This window comes from Phaethon aethereus (assembly GCF_964289735.1).
Source record: "Phaethon aethereus genome assembly, chromosome: 16".
NCBI lineage: Eukaryota > Metazoa > Chordata > Aves > Phaethontiformes > Phaethontidae > Phaethon > Phaethon aethereus.
The window spans coordinates 2,547,144-2,568,498 of NC_138592.1; the positions used below are offsets into that span (position 1 = coordinate 2,547,144).

The 21,355-nt window shown below is 46.2% G+C and overlaps 2 protein-coding genes across 2 annotated transcripts in view; one reads left to right on the forward strand and one right to left on the reverse strand.

Moving 5' to 3' along the window:
- The window catches only part of CHRNA4 (cholinergic receptor nicotinic alpha 4 subunit), a gene marked incomplete at both ends in the record, with an annotated part of 20,887 nt that extends 18,208 nt beyond the window's left edge, over positions 1 to 2,679 (forward strand). Inside the window, one exon of the mRNA XM_082007247.1 lies at positions 2,554 to 2,679. Within this exon, the coding sequence (XP_081863373.1) occupies positions 2,554 to 2,679 (126 nt within the window). The remainder of the gene's footprint in view (positions 1 to 2,553) is intronic.
- Positions 2,680 to 8,692: 6,013 nt separating this feature from the next.
- The window catches only part of COL20A1 (collagen type XX alpha 1 chain), a 49,135-nt gene continuing 36,472 nt past the window's right edge, over positions 8,693 to 21,355 (reverse strand). Inside the window, exons 28-38 of the mRNA XM_082007097.1 lie at positions 19,179 to 19,232; positions 18,139 to 18,234; positions 17,585 to 17,638; positions 17,193 to 17,246; positions 16,805 to 16,858; positions 15,227 to 15,298; positions 14,472 to 14,507; positions 13,089 to 13,155; positions 11,819 to 12,007; positions 10,431 to 10,508; positions 8,693 to 9,593 (exon numbers count right to left, since the gene is read on the reverse strand). Of these exons, the coding sequence (XP_081863223.1) occupies positions 9,427 to 9,593; positions 10,431 to 10,508; positions 11,819 to 12,007; positions 13,089 to 13,155; positions 14,472 to 14,507; positions 15,227 to 15,298; positions 16,805 to 16,858; positions 17,193 to 17,246; positions 17,585 to 17,638; positions 18,139 to 18,234; positions 19,179 to 19,232 (921 nt within the window). The 3' untranslated portion in view covers positions 8,693 to 9,426. The remainder of the gene's footprint in view (positions 9,594 to 10,430; positions 10,509 to 11,818; positions 12,008 to 13,088; positions 13,156 to 14,471; positions 14,508 to 15,226; positions 15,299 to 16,804; positions 16,859 to 17,192; positions 17,247 to 17,584; positions 17,639 to 18,138; positions 18,235 to 19,178; positions 19,233 to 21,355) is intronic.

Here is a 21,355-nt window from a genome sequence, read left to right on the forward strand (position 1 = left end):
CATCTGATGCACTCCCAGCCATCATTTTCAAGATGGGCTGAGTATTTGTGCATACACCATTACATTTGAAAGCAAATTTATGTTGAACTTTTCAAGTTGTCCCTCTTCTCCCATTTTACCCTTCTGTTCTCAAAGAGAAACTCATCTAGTTTCTTTTCTTCACGTGATCTAGCACTTACTTTTACTAGCACAAATACTCAAGAAAGCTTATTTTGCCAGAATGGGCACTATTTAGTCAATCCAGCCTTTCCAGGACATCAGATACTAAATTTTGGATTTTCTTTACACATTGCTTGCATCATCAGACACTAATCCCATAAATACAATCATCCAGCGCTTGCTTAGCTGCCCTTCTCACGAGGGATTTTAAGCGTCAGAGATTCACTCCAACTCTCAACAAGTGCTGAAGAGATCAGAAAACATGTACAGCAGAGGGAAGTTATCCAGTGAGACCTTATCCTGGGGATGAGAGAATTCCTTTTGATTTCAGGGGTCACTGTTTCTTTTACTCTAATTATAGAAGGGTGTGCTAAGAGCTGTGCAATCATCAAACAACATCATTTCCCCCAAGAAGGCAACAAGCTTCAGGAGGAACCCCTATTTGTTTACCTCTACCTATTGAACAGTAAAGAAGTGCTTAACTTGGTGCTATTTTTAAAGAGAATAAAATTATCCATTGCACAAAAATATTTAGTCGATTCTTACACTTTTGAAAATGTTCAGGAATTCCTGAAATTTAAGGTGCTTTGTTCAGAGAACAAATTATGGGCAAATACGATATGCTCTCCAGTGCACGCCTCATTTCCCAGTTTACAAAGCTGCTTACTGAGCCAAGCAGCCGGAGCAACGCCAGATGATTTACAGGCCTGACCAAGCAGTCCACATGGCAAATAATGAGAGGAGTAGTTAAAGAGCTCGCTCGCTTTGCTGGCGGTGCTTCAGCCAAACGTTGTCTGCGTTGGGTTGATGACAGGTACTTTGCAAAGGCGTCGGAAGATTCGTGGTTGGTTTGTGAAGGGTTCAACGTGCCAAAATGAAATAAATGCACATAACTTACCTGCAAGGAATAATTCTCTTAGCTCAATAAAATGTCACAACATTGGTCACAGAAGCCAGGATTGTATATTCTCTCCCTCTGACACATCATTTCTCTGTACCGCCCACAAGGGATAAGATAAAATTCAGTGGTGCATCCATGACTGATGAAGAAAGAGAAGACTCAAGGTGCGTTTACAGAGTCACTGTGTTGTGCTCAGAGCCTGTTTGTTTGGTGCTTGACAGATCATAATATTTTAGGACCTGAAGTTGCTACTGTACCTGTGAAAACATCATCTGCTGCAAATGGCTATTTCATTGATACTTGGATTGCTTCCCTTACCAAAATGGATTTTGAGCGTAGTCAGCAAAAATCAGGCCAGGTCTCCTACAAATCGTGTTTTAGCTCACACCTACTGTTCTGGGCTACTCCCTTATTATTCTCTCTGTTTAAAACAAACCTAGGGTCCATGGACGAAAAGGCCTGTACCATTAGCCTTACGTTATTATCGTACTGTGCTTTCCACGCATGCTGCAGTCCGATGTACACGGCAGCTTTGGGCACGGTGCAGCCACGGTTTGCTCAGGGACACAGACTGGCGGGTGCAGCCTTGCCTTTGCTGCCTCCTTCTCCTTACACCACACTCCTGATTTGCTGCAATCATGGCCACCGAAGAGGTTTAAGCTAGCTCCTGCTGAGGCATTTTCCCTAAAGAGAGAGGCAGCGTGCCAAATTTCAGCCCTCGGATCTATTAATCACCAAGTGGTATATTGTAAGAAATCATAATGGGCACATCCATATCAAATAAAATTTTGCCATCTGATCGGTCCTCTTCCTGGGAAAGAATTTAGTAACAGTAATGTAATAAAGGAGGTTTTCATACCTATGTTGTTTCTTACTTAATGAAATAGCCATTTACAGTTCTTGCTTGATGGTATTAATAAGTAGTAGACCTCCCCAGTGGGGAATTGCTGGAGAATCCTCTCACAGGAAAAGTGGAGAAAACACAGGCTGAGGAAGACTATTTCTTTTCTTTGCTGGTTCATTTTCACTGCTTACTCACCAAAAGCTGTAAATCCCTTTGCAGAAAGAGTTTGGCTTCGTTAATCTGTAAGCACGAGCATGGAGAAATGAGTAATTTCTCCCTCTTCAACTCCCAGTTTGAATTGCAGCCTCGTTTACACACCCAATTACAGCTGTGGCTCATGGAAAATGGAATAGTGAGTGTGCAGATGAGCTTAATTATCCACAGGCGTATGTCATCCGTGGGGAGCTGTAACCAGGGTTTGCAATCGCACGTGCACACCCATGCAGTCTGGGAACCTGTCTGCCACATCAGCGACTGATAAAATAAACCTTTGCCACCATATAGGACCACTAAATGCAAGCGAGACCTTCCCCTCCTATGTCTGGACTTAAATTAAAATATTCTATTTTGGAATAAAGCGCTAATAGTCTTCATAAGTTTTAATCTCAAATAAATGTTAATAATTGGTCTTTCACCTCTGTGTTCTCAGGTGAAGGAAGACTGGAAGTACGTTGCGATGGTCATTGACAGGATCTTCCTCTGGATGTTCATCATTGTGTGTTTGCTGGGAACTGTTGGTCTCTTCCTCCCACCGTGGCTGGCAGGAATGATCTAAATACAGCCACATGAGGAAGAAAGAATATCCCACTCTATGGATTTTAGTTCACCTGGAAAGAGAGGACCTGAGAAATGGAGGCAGCCCTTTGAATAATTTACTGCGTGTCCACGCTTGAGTTGCTCCAGAGCTCTCTGAGAATACTTTCCGAGGTCACGTCATTTTGCCAAGCCATATTCATCTCCTCCATTTCATTTAGGAAAAAAGTTCCTATTAAAGTCTGTACATAGCATGGTGGCATTCATTGGCATATACTCAGCAATGTAAGAACACGAGCTTGTTCCCTAAAGCAGCACGTAAAGAGGCTTCGTATCTACAAACCAGCCCCTGGCAAATTAGCTCCAGTCGTCTTCAGAGGTCTCAGTGTGCCCCGCCTAGCAATTTTGCCGCGTCAAGCTGAAGTGGTTCAGGACTGCCTGTCCCTGTATGAGTTACTTTATAAATAAAGATCCAGATTTGGGATACCTGTGTAGGATGTAGTCTGTGATCAGCTGGTAAAGATGGGCAGACTGGAAAGGCTGAAGCAATTCCTCAAGGCAGCTCAGCCCCTTTGGGACCAGCAGTGATCATGAGCTGACCAAAGCACAACAGCTACGGTCTTTATACTGACCGAGTTTACTTTGACCAATACCCTTCAGAAACCCTGGGGATTACAGCTGAGTAGGGATCACACAAATGAAGGGAGGATTTGGGGTTAAGATTCAGACCGTGTTGGTAGCATTTTAGTGTGCTTTCAAGGGAAATTTCCTGGATCCAAGTTATGGCTGCTGCAAAAGAGCAGAGGGTCACCCTGAGCTGAAAAACCCTTGCTGTAGGTAGGGAAGGTACTTGGAGATGTGGAAGCCACAGCAGAAATCCAGAACAGTGCGTTAGTGTAATAAGCAAATGTGCCAGAACATGGGGAAAACCTGAACAGGACACACAGCCGCGCCTGGGAATTCAGAATGGCACTTCGCAGAAATTACGGGTATTATGGCCTTAAATTGGGCCAGTTGCTTCAGCAGCTGTGCTCTTCCCAGCTCTATCCAAACTAAACCAAGCCTTTTTGCATGTCTTGTCCTTGCTTTGGGACCTGTGGCCAGAAGGCAGGGACAGGCACCAGCGGCCGGAGGGAGGGTGGATGCAGGAGCCCTGTCCTACCGCAGGGAGACATCGGTGCGCGACAGCACAGCTGGGCCAGATGTGTGGGAGAAAGGCTGGAAGACAGAGGGTAAGCACGGGCTCCATCTGTCTTCTGCCTTTTCTCTGTACGCCTCTGCAACGCTGTGACCGCGCCTGGGCAGACCGTAAGTCCGTCCAGCTCAGCACCCCCTCAATTTGGTACTTACAAGCCCACCGTTCCCATCCTCGTTGCTGGGTGCCAGGTCCAGTGGCTCCCTGCTTACTTCAGAGGTCCCATAGGCAGAAGGGCTTATAAAATTCACCACAGTGCGGAAGGAAAGGCAGACGTAGTCTAAAAATACAGGCTTCTCCCGGGACCCGCCGCGACCGCGAGACTCAAAGCCCAGGCTGGCAGCTGAGGGGCTCTGGGCTTCACCCAGCATCTCCTCCACACCCCGCAGCTGGGATCAGCACGCACAGGACTGGCCACCGAGAAGGTTACGGCTGGGCAGCTCTGGCTAGCCCTGAGCTTTGGAGAACGCACACCCGGCGAGGCAGGCGGCTGCCTGGCGCCCGTCCCCACAGCAGCCGGAGCCTGGGGTAGGTGAGACCCCAGGTGAGATGTGGGGCACCCCTGCGCGGTAGCCTGGCGCGTGAGGCTTGCTCGTGCCACGTGGCTCAGCGAGCAACAGAGAGCTGCATAGGCTTGTGACAGTAATGCTGGAACTGAAACAATATGGTTCAAAGAGACTTCTTTGAAATACAAGATACTGCAATCAGTCCGAGCGATACAGCCTAAAAATCAATGCAGTGATCAGCCTGTTCGGCCTCATCTAAGAAGCTACAACTGACCTCTATGTTCACAGGCTCAGCCAAGAGCTTCAAATCTGTACAACTCACAAAAACATAGAGCAGCCACGGCTTGGGCCAGTTCCACGAAGAGCTGTGCTGACACGGCGCAGGGAGGGAGGATGAGGCAGCCCGAGCCGCTGCTGCCTCTTTGCTTGTTTTCCGAATAAAGAGAGACTCAGTCTTTGGAGATGCTAATTTATCCCTTCTCACAGTCAGTGAGTTTGCTTATGGCAACGAAAGGAAAACAAACAGTCAAACATCTTCAAGGTCTAGTGCATAAATGTACCAGCGCAGCTGCAGTCGGCATCGCGGCAGCTGCACGCCGCAGAGGGGGACGAGCGACGGTTTCTGTCGCAGGCAGGCTGGACTCACAGAGGTGGCCTGAACCCTCTCCAGCACCTTCTCGCATTCTGAGTGCACAGATAAAATAATCATGAAGGTGGGATGATTTATGACCCTGGGCATTGCTGGGTCAGGGGCATCATATTAGACTAGATATTAGGAAAAATTTCATTACGGAGAGAGTTCAAGCATTGGCACAGGCTGCCCAGGTGGAGTCACCATCACTGGAAATGATAAAAAAACGTGTAGACATGGCACTTCGGGACATGGTGTAGTGGGCATGGGAGTGATGGGTTGATGGTTGGGCTTGATGATCTTAGAGGTCTTTTCCAACCTTCATGATTCTGTGATTCTGGGATGTCGCCAGACCACACTGTGCCCACAACGGCTGTTCAGGGCTCCCACCGCAACCTCCTCCTCTCCCAAGCCCCTGAGCACCGATAGCAACGGAGCAGGGGGGAGGCTCGGCTGCACGTGCACATTTTTAGCAATAAAACCACATGTACTTTCCAAGCTAGGCTGGAGAGTCAGCAGCAGCTCGCGTCTCTGCTCACGTCTCCCAGTGAACGTGGGCTCGGGCAGCAGCGGAGCGGTGGCCAAAGCAGACCAGGGTGGGGACCCGCAGAGGTGAGAGTGGCTGTAGAGCAAGGGCTGCGGTCAGCCCCTGCCTAGCAGAAGGGAATGATCTGGGGGTAACAGGAGAACTGATAAAGGCTTAAGGATAGATTTGAGCGCCCAGTGTTTCAGGTGGCATATTGAGAAGTTCAGCAGAGGCAGGCGTAGGCTGTTCACAGCAAAAGGCCCGTCTCAAATCTTCACTTTTTCTGCAAAAAGTCATTGCCAGTGCACACCGTGCGAACGGCAGCGTCTCAAGGGGAAGCGCGGCATGGTGACAGCAGTGGAGCAGGACCGCCGGGCAAGGACACGACACCGCAGCGCAGCCCCTTGCAGGACTGCCCTGCCGCGCAGGAGGAGGAGGAGGAAAGGGCCGCACGCATCTGCTCCGTTAGCACATCAAAAATATCAGGTGTGACCAGGAGTGCTAAGGATGCGGTTGTCTCCTTGGAGAGTCAGTGCCACCGCGGGATCACAGGGTTTGGCAGGACAAGGCGAGAAGTGACAGCTGAAACCACTTACAACGGTGTTACTGGTGTCTGAGGAGAAGCTCAGATAATGCAGGTCACCGGCATCCTCTGTTTTGCTAACATCATACCGTTTTTCATACAGTGGCAGCTCCGTTTCTTCTCACGTGGCATTAATAGTTCCCCGGTTTAAAGTTCAAATAAAGTCTTGCCTTCTACTTCTGATGTGCCTCCTTGTAAAATCTAAGGGGAGAAAGTAGGAATCAACACCTACCGCTGTCTCTTAGACAGGTTATTCCATCCTGGAGGTTAAGAAGGATGCTACCCCTCCATAGTATTCAATGATCAGAAACTGGAATAAAAATGGGACATGAACCACACTATAACTGTAGAATAATGAATAATTCTGCTATTCCAAACCCATGAAACACAAAGAGAGAGGTTTTTAGCATATGAAAGACTCCAGGAAAATGTATGCAGCCAGGCTGTTACCATTTGCAATGTTGCCAGCTCAGAATTATTCCCAGGACTTGACTGAACAAGCTGACATCAGAAGAAGAGTGAGGAAGCAAGGCTCGGATACAGCAGGAGCTCTAAAACTGCCTTGGAAGAGTCCCAGAGCACAGTAGCCAGTTTTCAGGATCTGGGAGTGCAAAACTAAGCTCAGATACCCCAAAGGCACCACAGAAAGCTGACACAGATGCTAATCTTTTCTGGTTTACTTGTGGAAGAGAGATCGTATCTTCACCATAGATGGAAGACGACCAAAGGCATAGAAACCCTAACTGTAATAACCTCAGTTACGACCATTTTTGTGTTTTTCCCTACATCCTCTTTCTTCTGGTTCCCTAACACTCACTTTGTCTGGGTCATCTTTCCAGCCATAGGGCATGCAGGGTATTTTATCTGCAGCTGACTGGCAGGGTGATCTATGTAAATCCCCATTTCCCCAGCTGTTTTCAGGACTGTTTTCCACCATATCACAGAATCACAGAATCACTAGGTTGGAAAGGACCTTCAAGATCATCAAGTCCAACCATTAATCCAGCACCACCATGTTCCCTAAACCATGTCCTGAAGCGCCACATCCACACATTTTTTGAACACTTCCAGAGATGGCGACTCCACCACCTCCCTGGGCAGCCTGTGCCAATGCCTGACCACCCTCTCAGTGAAGAAATTTTTCCTAATATCCAATCTAAACCTCCCCTGGCGCAACTTGAGGCCACTTCCTCTTGTCCTATCGCTGGTTACTTGGGAGAAGAGGCCAACACCCTTGTCGCCACAACCCCCTTTCAGGTAGTTGTAGAGAGCGATAAGGCTTCCCTCAGCCTCCTCTTCTCCAGACTAAACAACCCCAGTTCCCTCAGCCGCTCCTCATCTCATTCCTTGTCTAAACAACCTAATTTTCATAGAATCATAGAATCACTTGGGTTGGAAAAAACATTTAAGATCGTCAAGTCCAACCGTTAACCCAGCACTGCCAAACCCACCACTAAACCATGTCCCTAAGCACCACATCTACACATCTTTTAAATACCTCCAGGGATGGTGACCCAACCAGAATTTTCCTAAGGTAGACCTCTTTCTCTTTGGTATTTATGTGACAATCTAGTATCTAAATGTGGGTGTATTTGCTGTTAAGTTTTCAAAGGTTGGCTATAGCTGTATGAATACCCAGCTACCAGTCTGCATGTAGCTGCAGAAATTGCACATCCAAACCAAGAGCACAGGAATATGCATGATGCTTCATTTTTTGCCTCTTAACACCTTTGAAAAATCTGTACTGATAGTTTTTGCTTCGCTCTGCTTTTGCAAAAACTCAAATATTTTGTTGCTCCAGGTTTAAATCACAGTTCAGAACCAATTGTTTCTGAAGCAGGGGCAGTTTACAAGCAGAGTAACCAAGCACAGACTGCCTAAAGTAGTGATTGCAAAGGAGGAGGTGCATTTTTATCAGTATCTGTATGGATACTGGCTTGTTCTGGATATATATTACGCTATGGCTCACACAAGGCAAGGGGTGTAACACGACATGTTTACTTCCATGGTTACTTCCATGTCATACAGAAAAATGTCAGACTCAGAGCTATTCAATATTCTACCTGATAAAACATAAAGTAGCTACGCAGGCTGCCCGAGGGAGAGATGGAAAAGGCCAGTGGCTTAATCTCCAGCTCCTCTTGGTACACGACTGTGCTCTCTCTGACCTAAGGCTTTACTTGACAGTTACCAAGCCTCAGAGAATGAGGCCAAACAGTGGGGTTTGTCACGTCACGGGAAGGTTATCACGCTGTCTGCAATGCTTGTGTACGTGACAGCCCTGCAAGGAAGCCATCAGCATTTTGGCAAAAGCAGAAACCATCAAAATGGTGCTAGACTTTGTTACCTTGTCAACCAACAGAAAATGCAATTTTTCTCCAGCGGATATGCAACTTTGAGCATAAGGTGCTCTTTTTCTCTGTGATGGGGACCCAGAATAACAAATGACAAAAATAAACTATGAGCAGACAAATGGGCAAAAATTATCTGTTATTTCTGAGTGTTTCAATACATTATTTCTTTTTCTTACAAGGCTGTCAGCCTGCACCTCTGACTGTCTTTGTCTTCCTGTGGGACATGCAATATGAGTTTGAACGCTGCAGTTGTCCAGTGCTGAAAAACAGACGGATGACTCATCTGAACGCAGGCTGGTTTGGTGGCCTTAGTGTTTGATTGACTTGTCCATATAAAAATGATGGGACATTTAAAAAAACGCAAACAACACACTTGGCGTTCAGGTTGCTGCTTCTCTTGGAGTGCGTAGAGCTTTCACCCACAGATTTCCAGGGCAAAGCGATGTCTTCAGCTGCCTCTGCACCAGCCATCAGGGGATGAAATCTGTGTGTGGAAAGGAGATGAGGGCACTGAGCAAACGAATAAATCAGCGTCAAGTAGTGAGAAGGAATAGCATAGAATTAATTATTTTCCCTTGTAAATCTTTTGTTCGGTGCTAATGATTTTCTTCATTGCCCAGAACTTTGTACACTTGAGCCTTCACGACACGTGCGAGTAGGAACTGAGATACTGTTCCTCTCTATCCACCATAGATACATTGCTGAGGACATTAGGAACTGAAGATACCCCCGTGATCACTCCACCTGCTCGACTACTGCTGCAGTTCTGTGTTAGTCTATGAAGGATGGCTAGGGAGCAGACAACTGAACTGGCTTTTAGCCATATGAATCGCGCGTGAATCGTCCCGATTGCTTTGCAAAGGAGGCTCTTGCAGGACTGTCAGTGCCTGAAGGATGAACAAAGGTCTCTGCCTAGCTTAAGAGAAGTAACCAGAGAGACCAGCTATAAAATCATAACTTTTGTACTGAGGCAGTCAGGACTTACCTCTTCTACCTGCCCCGTAACATCCAGAGATATCGCAACCCCCTGGATATCCAGGCTGCCCAGGCTGCCCTCTGACACCAGGAAAACCTTGAGGACCAGCATTCCCAGGGTAACCCTTCGGACCTGGTTTCCCCAGCACAACTTCTCCTGGTGGGCCTGAAGAAGGAGAAGCACTATAAGCTGTAGCACATCTACTTTAGCTGCTTCAGTGTAATACCTCTTTTATATCTTTATATATATACATACATATATATATTTTTTTTTCTCCATCCCCCATGGTGGTTTATTTTCTGAGTGATATTTCCTCATTTTGGTGAAAAAATAGGACCTGCCAGTTGGAAAATCTCTTCTGAATCCCAGTAACTAGAGGGCTTATTCTTGACCTTAAGGGTGCTCAGCTTGGTAAAAATAGAGCCTGGTTATGAGAATCTAAAGTTTACCTATGTGTCAATGCAGAAAATCACCTTAATCCCAGGATCCATCCCAGAGTCATTGATTTTTGTGTTTTTACTTCTCAACTATAGAAATTTAAATACAGAAGAAAATGTTTGACCACGCTCTTGATAGTGCCTGGTTTGTCATGTCAGTAGCAAACCTCCCACTGATTCCAAATAACGGGGATCAGTATGGAGGAGTACGCCAAGTCCTAACAGATTATTCAAAAACCCTTACATTTCATGAGTTGAATTTTCAGAGTTTATATCCCCTGAGCACCTGATCTTGCATTCAAAAAGGCAGCAAAAAACCCTCTAGATGCATCTCAGGTTCTTAAAATACATCATTACCTGGGAATAAGTACCAGAAAGAAGCAGCTGCCTGGAGCTTACATCTTAGCAGAGAGGAACCATCCAGGATGCTGCCAACAGTGCTGCGGAGGGAAGTCAGTCTGCCCCACCGCAGTGGTCCTAAGGCTGAAGGACACTTTGCATCTGACCCCTGGTGGGCTCCAGATGGCCCCACGGGGTCAATACGAAGAGGTTGTATTCACTCTACCTGTTCTGCCTCTGGGTCCTTGGATCCCTTCCTCACTGGCTCCAGACATCCCTTTTTCTCCTTTGGGCCCTGGGGCACCTAGTCACAGACAAGAAGTAAGTGTCACTGCACTGCATTTTGCATTTGACCCTGAATTAATGCTCCTGCATTCTCCCCACCAGCCTCTTAGATATCCAATTGAAGGGGAGTCACAGCCCTTGGCAACACAGCGAAATATCCATTTCCTTTAATTCTCTCTGGGCACCTACTCTCTTTTCCAGAGTAGCCATTTGCCCGTGACCAATAGGGCTCCAACTAGCATTGATTAGCAGCCTGATAGGGGTGAAAATGGAGATTTTTCACAGAGAAATTCATAGCGATGGTGTTAGTGCACTGGCCTGGGCATGGGATGCACTCCCATGCTCTTCACATGGATCAGACAAATCACAAAGCTGAACTGTCTCTTCAACCAGATGCTGGTAAGCCAGGATTGCTGTTTTCACATGAAATTGCTCACAAAATCAGTACATCTCAGAGAAACAGGTGCATTTTGACAAAGTACCATTTTTCATATTTTTAAGATGAAAATATTTTGATCAGCCGTGTCCTTAAGATTGTTTTTCAGTGAGATCTGTCTTCTCCCATCTCCTCCGTCGACAGGCTGGAAACATCTTCCCTTTTCTCTTAAGTGACATTTTGATAAGCTTTGCAGATACCAGCTAAGACTGAACAGTGACAGAGGAAGGAGTTAAACAGAAGGTCTCTAGTTACTTAGAGGTGTTAGGACACTGCTGAAACCAACGCTTTTCATTTTATTTTGACAGACAATTACTTCAGCCAGACAAATTTTGTCTGCAAATCCAAGCAAAACGTACTCCCACCATTCACTCATTCACGTGCAATAACTGATGCCACTTTCTGAGATTACATTAATATATTTCTTTAGTCATGTGTGAGGCTTTTGTTGTTGGAACTACTTTCAATATTGCTTCAGTTGCCTCATGCCTTCCTTCAGTGTTTTCCAAGACTCATCATTTCTGCCCAGGGGTGATCTGTTCCACCACCACGTGTTCAGCCAAATGGCTGTTTCTTTTTCCTTTTTGTAGGGGAAGCCTCCTGCCCTCTAAAATTAAACTCTCCATCCCCCAAAACCTACACAGTAGCAAACTGGCCTTCCTCTCAAAGCGCAGCTTGCAAAAAAGAGTGGGCTGTATCTGTCTTCTCCCTACTCCGAGCTATCTAACTTGGGTTTATCTTCCTAGAAGAGAGAAGTCCAAAAGGAAAATAGCAGTGAGAAGAGATGAGGTAATATCATGGATTATCTTTACGGTACTGCTTGAGGCACTAGAATGTTTAGTTAAAGTTTCAAAGCTGTGGTAAAAAATGCTTATGAACGCTTCTGTCCCTACCTCTTTCTCCAGGATACCCATCTTTGCCTGGCTGTCCAGGGATGCCATTTTCTCCTCTTTCTCCGTTGCTCCCAGGGGGACCTGGAGGACCTGGTGGTCCTGGTTCTCCTGCTTGTAACCTTTCTTCCCAAACAGGAACAGGCTTCCTTGCATGTTCATGAATGAATGAGTCAAATTTCAACACATGAGCTGAGAAGGCAAGACAGAAATTGAATGTTTCCTTGGCTGGGAAATTCAGGAAAGAGACAAAAATCAAAGGGTGTTGTCTAAAAAGGTACTTAAAACAATCAGCTAGTGCTAAAAAGCGCTAAAAAGTCCGCCCAAACTGAGAAAGCCAGAAGCTGAAGAGGACGATAGGCAGCTGAGTCATGACTTTGCTGCCTCACCTTGGGCAAACCCACTGCTCCTCTTCATGCATCACAGCACAGGAGGTTTACCAAAAATGCCTTGTCTCAAGAGGAATCAGCACAAATCACCAAAAGAACAATTTCTTTCAAATTAGTTTCAAGTTTTTCCATTTAAGAAATAAAGGAGTATTTCACAGAATCACTAGGTTGGAAAGGACCTTCAAGATCATCAAGTCCAACCATTAATCCAGCGCCACCATGTCCCCTAAACCATGTCCTGAAGCGCCACATCTACACGTTTTTTGAACACTTCCAGAGATGGCGACTCCACCACCTCCCTGGGCAGCCTGTGCCAATGCCTGACCACCCTCTCAGTGAAGAAATTTTTCCTAATATCCAATCTAAACCTCCCCTGGCGCAACTTGAGGCCATTTCCTCTTGTCCTATCACTAGTTACTTGGGAGAAGAGACCAACACCCACCTCACCACAACCCCCTTTCAGGTAGTTGTAGAGAGCGATGAGGGCTCCCCTCAGCCTCCTCTTCTCTAGACTGAACATCCCCAGTTCCCTCAGCCGCTCCTCATAAGACTTGTGCTCCAGACCCCTCACCAGCTCCATTGCCCTTCTCTGGACACGCTCCAGCACCTCAATGTCCTTCTTGTAGTGAGGGGCCCAAAACGAATTTGCGAAGTGCCAAACGCTTTTCCAAATAATTATTTCACAGGTCTCTGTGCTAATGCCACTCAACAAAACCGATGTAGCACTGAGAGCCTGTGTTGGGACATTCGCTACGCGTGGTGCTCAGCATGGCAGAGGATGGAGGATCTGGGTCACTACAGCTTCGTGCTGTCTACCCTCTGGTTTTGTCCACCACTGCTGGCGAGGTGTGAATACACGCGGGAGCTAAGCTGGTTGTACTCACTTTGAATCATCCGCTCACAAGCCTGGCTAACGAGCTGGTAAATTGTGGCCAAGGACTGTGGCTCCCCCTAAAGTGGAACAGTATTTTTTATTAAAAAATAAAGGAAGTATTAAGATCTTTTAAAAAGGATCGATATCATAATGCATGATTAACTTACCGCCCATTCTTTTTGTCAGCTTGAGTTTCAGAGATATTGATTGCTGTGAAATGCAGCTTTATTTATTTATCACAAAGCTCTGAAGCCATAAAATTGAAGTTGGGAAACATCAATAATTGCTTTTCTCCTGCACATCAAAAAGCCCAGACCAAATCTCAATAATTACCAAAGCTACCAAAAAAGGGAGAGTAAATTTCACTCTCAGATTTTATCAAAAAGATGCTAAGCCTATAACTCAATGTTCTGTGATATGTAAAACATTTAATATGATCAGATGTTATAACGTCCTATCTTTGTCTGAATCTTTTATGAATATTGAATCTTACCGTTACTGTATTCTGAATAAATCATATCTGAGGGGTTCTTTAGAAAGTTTTAGTAAAGTAGGGAAAAGTGATAAAAATGCAAAAAGCTGCTTAGAAATAAACACTGACTCTATCTGTGAAAATTCATAACTAACACAGCGCATACTTCCAAAAAACATTTATAAAATATACATCTCTGGCTGGATCGTTGTGCATATTACTCAGACTTCAAAAAAAAAAAAAAAGCTTAGCACAACACCCAAGGGAGGGGAAAAAGCAACGTTCCCCTGCAAAAAATGTGTAGAAAAGGAAAAGCTGGTGGGAACGGAAGGACGTTGGTGTTAAAAAATTTTAATACCGAAGCGTTAACTTGAGACAAAAGCAGCTCTCTCCTGGGGGAAGCCTAACTGCCATAAGTTAATCTTGGCAATGGATTCAGACTCCTAGAAAGACACAGGTTTTCTTTCTAAACAAAAGTCAGGATGAGAAAAACTTCCTCTCACAGTAAAATAACCTTGAAAGGCAGCGTAGATCTCCTGCCATCCCGTGCTCCGTGCTGCCACATGCCAGAGGTTTGTTACGAGTCTTCTCTTACGCAATACATTTAAAAAGAGCAACTCAGTCAAGTCGAGTGGTTTTGGTTTTTCCAGAAGGAATTTTTCCAGAATCCATTCAACAAAGAATGGATTTTTTTTCTTCATTACTACAGTCAGGAGCTCCTGACTGCTGCAGGTTTATTTATACCCCGCCAGCAACAGCCAGTGCGGGTGAATGGAAAGGCAACAAGCTCTAGGTACATGACGTTATTCAACACCAGGAAGGTTTATACGTGCAAGCATAGCTTGCAAAGCACATCCACAGCCACTCTTTTGAGCGTAGGACACAGTGACAGTGTTGCTGCCTAGTGCCGCAAAAACTCACTTTCTCTCCCCTTTCTCCTTTTGGACCCGGCAGCCCCTACAAGAAAAGAAAGGGGGAAAAAAAAAAAAAGTCTAGGAAAAGGAAGAGCAGAAGAAAACAAAACAAACACACAAACAAAAATCAATGGGCATGTGCGTTACATTAGCGGGACATGGAGCACGAAGTTTGTTTCCCACACTCTTGTTATCTCCTTGACCTCATGACAGTGATTAGAAGGGCTTCAAGCTTATAGAAATATATTTGCCTCTTTTTTAAGAAAAAGAATAATAAAGCAGCAGCTGGAGCAGTGGCATAAAGCACCATCAACAGGGATGCAAAAATTCCTCAGATACAATCTTAGAACAGATTTCCCAACACAGCAGGTGGTTTTTAACATCTGAGAAGCAGAAATAAGGGTGACATCTAGACCTTGCCTGCCCCTCCAAGCCCAGCATTGGCTACTCCAGCTCGGGACTGACTCTCTTGCTTTATTCTAGAATCTTACACCAGAAATTAGTTTGGAGTTTGGATTTTGTATAGCTTGTGAGTGTACAGGGAGCAAAGGGCGGTGGGATTTGTTAAATGCTTTATCAACAGTTTATCAATGTTTTATCAAGTAGCCTGAGCTTTGCTTATCCAGACATCGCCTTAAGAAGGATGAGTGTGAATTAAAACTATTCTTTAGACTCTGAGGGAGAGCTGCTGTGGGAACAGCTTGTTTCCACTCAATTATTTCACGTCTTGGCCTTGTGTGACACCCAAAAGCAGAAACTTACTGTTGGCCCAACATCACCCGGAGGTCCCTTCTCTCCACTGCTGCCTCGGGAGCCTGTCACTCCTTGGAAACCCTGCAGGCATCAATTACAAGACAAGAGTTAAAAGTCCGGTTACTTCCTAACTTTCTTTTTTTTCCTGTTCAAGGCTGACATCTCCCTACAGCTCCAGGGGCACCAGCAGTTTGAGTTTAGAGGACTCTAGCAAGGGTATGTAGCCTGAAGGTTTATGTCAGTACCTCGTCCAGCCATGAGTCCAATGTTAAGAGTACATCATGTATGAGTCATGTTCACGTAATTTCCTATTACTGTCTCAATTACGGTCAAGCCAGCAAAGCTGAGTTTTGCCAACAAACTGCAATGTGTTTTTTACCCTACAGGCTTTAGATCCTTCATTATATATTTAGATTTAGACATAGCCTAGAGCATAACCCTTTTCTTCTGCCTCCTAATAGCATGCTGCTCTTTTCTTTTTCCTTTAAGACCTGTGTTTGCCTCTAATATTTTACAACAGTAACAGCAGCTTGGAGAGTGGGAAGTGCCTTCTTTGGTCATCTCCTCTTTGTGAAGTTTCTGTGTCCTTTGGAACCATAAAGGGAAGAAAACAATAAGCCAAAGCCAACCAGTAGAAATACTTTCTTTCTTTTATAATTTTCCAGCTATTAGATTAGCAACTCCTCTGATCATTGAAAATGAGAGAGGTCTTCAAGGCATCACCAGAACAGCTTTCAGAGCCTTCTCTGAAGGCTACAGTGCTTTCCTCATATTTAGAAAGCTGAGGTTCAACCCTGCCAGCTCCACATCTTCCCAGGATGAGCAAGTCAAAGTTACAGGCTGAATTCAACCTTAGCTCCCACTGATGGCTGACTTCACCACAACTTCTGTGGGGTCTAACGCAAAGGCAGCTGTGAGCAATCTCCATCTCACACTATTCAGGACTGCCAAATTCCTTATAATTCAGCAGTGAGAATCAGTAACTATCAGGTCCACCACCCATCATCTAAAACAAAATTCGATCCAGTTTCCCATGTAAAGTGAAGTGTACCTGTTTCACAGAACTTGGAAGGGCTGTGGTGCCTTCAAATTAGCAGATAGATGTAAATCAACAGACCTTAAGGTTCCGCTATCCTGGGCACTACAGAGTGCAAATACACCTATCTACATACCTACTACATACATACAGGGCTACATACAGCTCTGGCAGCAGATACTGGAAGTGGTGTGGGGGGACACCTTTTACACCTGCCTGCATCCTCCAGCTCCTGCTGATTTCAAACAAGCCTATGTACCTCAAACTCAACCAGCAGTTGAAAAACAGCAGTACCAGGAAAGCAAAAATAGCAAAACAAGCATCTTGATGGGTCAACACTTTCCCAGACCTTGCCAGAAGCCGCCAAGGTCTTTCTTCTTACACTGACAGTGGCAGGGCAAGTGGGCATCTGCGCAATGTGCCAGGTATTCCCCTGGTACCGCGAGAAGGGGTTTTGCCCTGACACCTCTGGGTGACAGCTAGTCAGCAGAAACCACAAGCCCCTGCTGAGAAAGAGACTTCGATCGACATCACTCATAGTGAATACTCACCCGTGGTCCAGGAGGTCCTGGAGGCCCAGCTGTGCCTTCTAGTCCCCTCACCCCCTGCAAAGCCAAATCCAGGCATTTATTAACGAGAGGATTCAAACAGACCTAGTAAGCAGTGAGGTGGCTTTTCCATGTGCTGCTTTTAAAAGGAGCATGCTATGGGTGGGTAAAAAATGCATCTGCCAAGCAGGCAAGAAGGGTGGCACCTGGTGAAATTTGGCCAAATCTGAGATGACCCCATTCCCCACTCCCCCAATCCCTCTGGCTTTGTGAAAAGACCATTTATGCCCTGAGTGCATTAGGAGAGCTTGGTGTTTTGGGTCTCTGCTGGTACGCTCACAGCAGGATTTTAGGCAATCATGCATGAAAACTCAGAGGTGAGGTGTTTTACCTTTGCGCCTTGAAGACCATCCCTGCCTGGAGCTCCCTGCACACCGGGAATGCCCTGTAAATCAGAATTGCTGGGTAAAGTTGGCATCTGATTATCATTACTCTGCTTCATCTTTTAACAGGGGACGTAAGGAAAAGAACAGTTATTCATTAAACAAATAAAGCACTGTTATCCCACCTTTAATTGCACTATACGTAGCTTCAGATAGGTCTATCTTTGTTGCACCAACTGACTCAGTTTCCCTTGGGAAAGTGATGACACTCCAAAATGAAAGATAGTTTCCAAACAAACGACAGTAACAACTCTATGGCTTTTCAATCTTGCTTAAATTAGTTACTGGGAAAAATGGGCAAATCTTTGAGACAATTAAAAGGAACGGTGTCTACGATTACCTGCATGCCAGGACTTCCAGTGTCTCCTTTCTCTCCTTTAATTCCTGGTGGTCCCTTGGTTTAAAACAGAGGCACATAGTTAGGCGCGCTGCAGCATCCTTTAAGGCAAACAGCATCCTGCTGCTCCACATCCACGCCCCAGGTTGCTCCTGCTCTCTGCGCGGCTACGTGGTACTTTACAGCCACAGCGTGTGCATGGGGATTCTGCCGTCCCAGATGTGCACACGGCAGCCTCCACCTCCGCTCCTTGCCAAGCAACGATGATCATTGCAAAGAAAAATGCCTGAATACTCCACTGGGCTGTTTTCACTCAAGGCACATTAGGGAGAGTCTGGACAAAAGCAGTCTTTTGCCAGAATGACTAAGTGCAGGGCCTCAACAGCATGACAAAAATTATCACCATCTCTCTCCAGTGCAGCTGTCCAGCTGTTAGTAAGAATGATGTAAATACATAGATCACGTTTTGGGGGCTTTACTGAGACACCCATTTCTGAGACATGTTCTAACTGCAAAGAGCGAGTGACAAAAAAAAGGCAGTGGAAGAGATCACATACCACAGGACCCTGAACCGTGATTCCTTGGGAACCTGGAGAGCCTCGCTGGCCACTAGGACCCTCTGGCCCTACTTGTCCAGGTGGGCCTGGTTCACCCTAGAGCCAAAGACATGAAATCAAACATAAGGAAACAGAGCAATTACTGTCTGCTCTCCACATGGGCTGCACTGCATGACCTGGGCCAGCACGAACCATCTACAGGGTTCAAGATGAAGTCAGGACAGCGAGGGGATCTCTGGTAACCTCAGCTGCCTTTGCCTTTTAGGTCCAAGGTTTTGGTGCATCTCTCATGGGAGAAGACAGCAAAGCTGCAGATGGTGCTTTGCAAAGCACGATCCACCTTCCCAAGCAGCGAGTCGTTCCTGTTATGCAAGGTGGCCAGAGAAAAAAGGGAAATGTTCCTTAACCCGTGGCCGAGATCTGCATTCGTTCTCATTCCTTCCCCAAAACCCTTCCCCTGTAACCGTGCTGCTGTCCCAGATGTTACCCCAAAGAAAGGGACCAAAGGGCTGGGCTGGCTCTGTCCTGTGTGGAGCAGCGAGCACCTTGGGGCTGGCTGCAGCGCCCAGGGTTTGGGAGTTCAGACCCAGCCGCTCCCTGTGCTCTCCCTGGGGCTGCTCCTGAAGGCTTTGTGTGGTTCTTGCTCTACTTCGCTTCTCGCGCTGCTCTGTCCCACAGCAGTACCCGTCTGTCTGGTTTGGAGGCTTGGCAGCCAGCACAAGCACAGCACACAGGCTGACCCTTTTCCAGCAAGGCTGCTTTCCGAGAACATTGCTGACCACACCCATTGCATTAATTCAGTGCAATCAGGCCCATCCTCTCAATTTCCAAAGCCCAGCTGAGCATTTAATTAATAATAAGTGTTCCCATCCTCCTCAACGTGTCTGTTCGGGCTTTGCTTGGTGCAGCGAGACAGTCCCCAGTCTAAGGGGTCCAGCTCAGACCAGGAACGAACACATCCAGCTGCACTGACTGAGGATTCCGCACGCCTGCGCCTTGCCTGAAGCAAAGCCACAGGAGTGCTGAGTATCAGGACTCACCTTGGGTCCCGGCTCCCCCTGCTCTCCCGGGGGTCCTCTCCTGCCAGGGCTGCCCTGCCAGTAGGACACAAAGCTGCTGTTATGCATATCGTCACCTTTATTGCAGTGTCACCGGGAGGCGAGGGGACAGAAGTTGGCGCACTTTGCTCTGCACAGTGAAAGATGTTTCCTATCCCAGAGAGCTTGCGGCAAATGGAGACCAGAAGAAAATGAATCAAGTCATCCATCAAATGCAGGAAAGGGGAGAAGAGAGGACAGCACAGCCCCCCGTGACAGGCAGCGGGCACGCTGTACTCATCACCAGCAGAGAGAGATGAACTTTCGACCTGTTCAACCTCCTCCCTCCAACTCCCCCAGCAAATCTGTGCTGAGACAACAAATGGAGAAGGGAGGCACGTATGAACATGGGAACACACTTGAGAAGAAAAAGAAGAGGTGCTTATGTCTACAACCCTTTGGGACTACGTTGGGTTTTATAATATCACCCCGAGAGAACAGACACGTGCTGAGATCAAGGACAGCAACCAGCTCTGGGGAGACCTGGCTTAGCTCTGCATCTGCACAACAATGAAGGGCAGAAACCAACCTTCTGGCATGAACCAATATCATGTGAACTTTTGATCTCTTAATCCAAAAGTTTCTATTCTTGGCTCTAAAAAAACAATGTATTTGGATTAAGTAGTACAGGCAGGGAGCTTTGGGAAAAGTGCTTTCAGAAGCTTCCAGAAGCTCATTTTAGAAGTCAGCTGGACTTGGTCAAAAACACTCATTAAGGACAGCAATAAATACAAGGTGGGACATAGCCTCGCTAACTGGAGTTTTAAAAATAGCAACGAGTGCTCTTGTAACAGCAGCAAATTACCAAAGGTTTAGCAGTGTGTGTCAAAACCATATTTTCTCTAATGCTTAAAAGAGTCTTGCTCTTTAAAGAGTTGTGCTGTGGAGGTGTTTAAACCACAGGGCAATGCAACCTGGTAATTATGCACTTAGGATATTGAAGCAAACTCTGATAGTGGAGTATGCAGAGTAATTAAACTTCCACCAGAATGAGCATGTAATTACTCTGCAGCAAGGTACTGTTCCTTGCAAAGCATGGAACTGAATTCACAATTAAACCATAGTAATGCAAGGGGTGATCCGAAACCTTTTCACTTGAGCAAGGAGGCCAATGTTTTTTTTAATGGTTATTTTCCAGGAGAAAAGCACCTGAAGTGGTTGAAATGGGGTACTCTGACAGATTGTCAGGTTTTGGCTGCCTTGCACAAATAAAGTATTTTTTTCCCAAACTTACAAAATTCAAACTTTTTGATAGCTGCTTCCTAGTGTTTAACTGGAATATTTCCCCCTGCAATTTAAGCCCATAGTGACTCTCCTGTGTCCATGATGGAGAAAGCAAAATATTGCATTTGCCCTTTACCCTGAGCATGTTAGATGCTTAATGACTGTTATCACTTTCCCCCCATTTCCTTCAATGTTTTCTTGCGGGTCACATTCACTGTAAAGAGAGTGAGATTTGGGGACGGGCAGAATTGCAGTCTTCCCTTTCTCCTTACACTGCCCACCCACAGAGACGGTTATAAGGCGCCCACCTAACACAGAACCCAGACAGGAAGGTTTTGCGGTGTGGTTTTTTTTTTTACTTGCAAAGAGTTTCAGAGCTTCTGATCCATGAAATCTCTGCAGGCACCGAGGGTGACACGTCCTCCTCTCCTAAGAGGGTTAACGTGGCACCAGGAACTGCTCAGCCTGTTCCCAGCTGCAGCTGTTGCGTTGCCAATTCCCCATCTCCCCATTTCATCAGCACCTGAAACCTCAAGGACACCTCTCAGCTTTGCCCTGGCATGAGGAGGACATCAAAGCTCCCTGAGATAGCACGAGAAGAAGCGACCCCGAGTTGCGCCAGCGGAGGTTTAGATTGGATATTAGGAAAAATATCTTCACCGAAAGAGTTGTCAATCATCGGAACAGGCTGCCCAGGGAGGTGGTTGGGCCACCATCCCTGGAGGTATTTAAAAGATGTGTAGACATGGTGCTTAGAGACATGGCGTAGTGGTGGACTTGGTAGCGTTAGGTTAACGGTTGGACTCAATGATCTTAAGGGTCTTTTCCAACCTAAATGATTCTGTGATGCTAAAACCTCGTGGAGCCCCAGGAGCGATATCCTCATGCCTGGCATG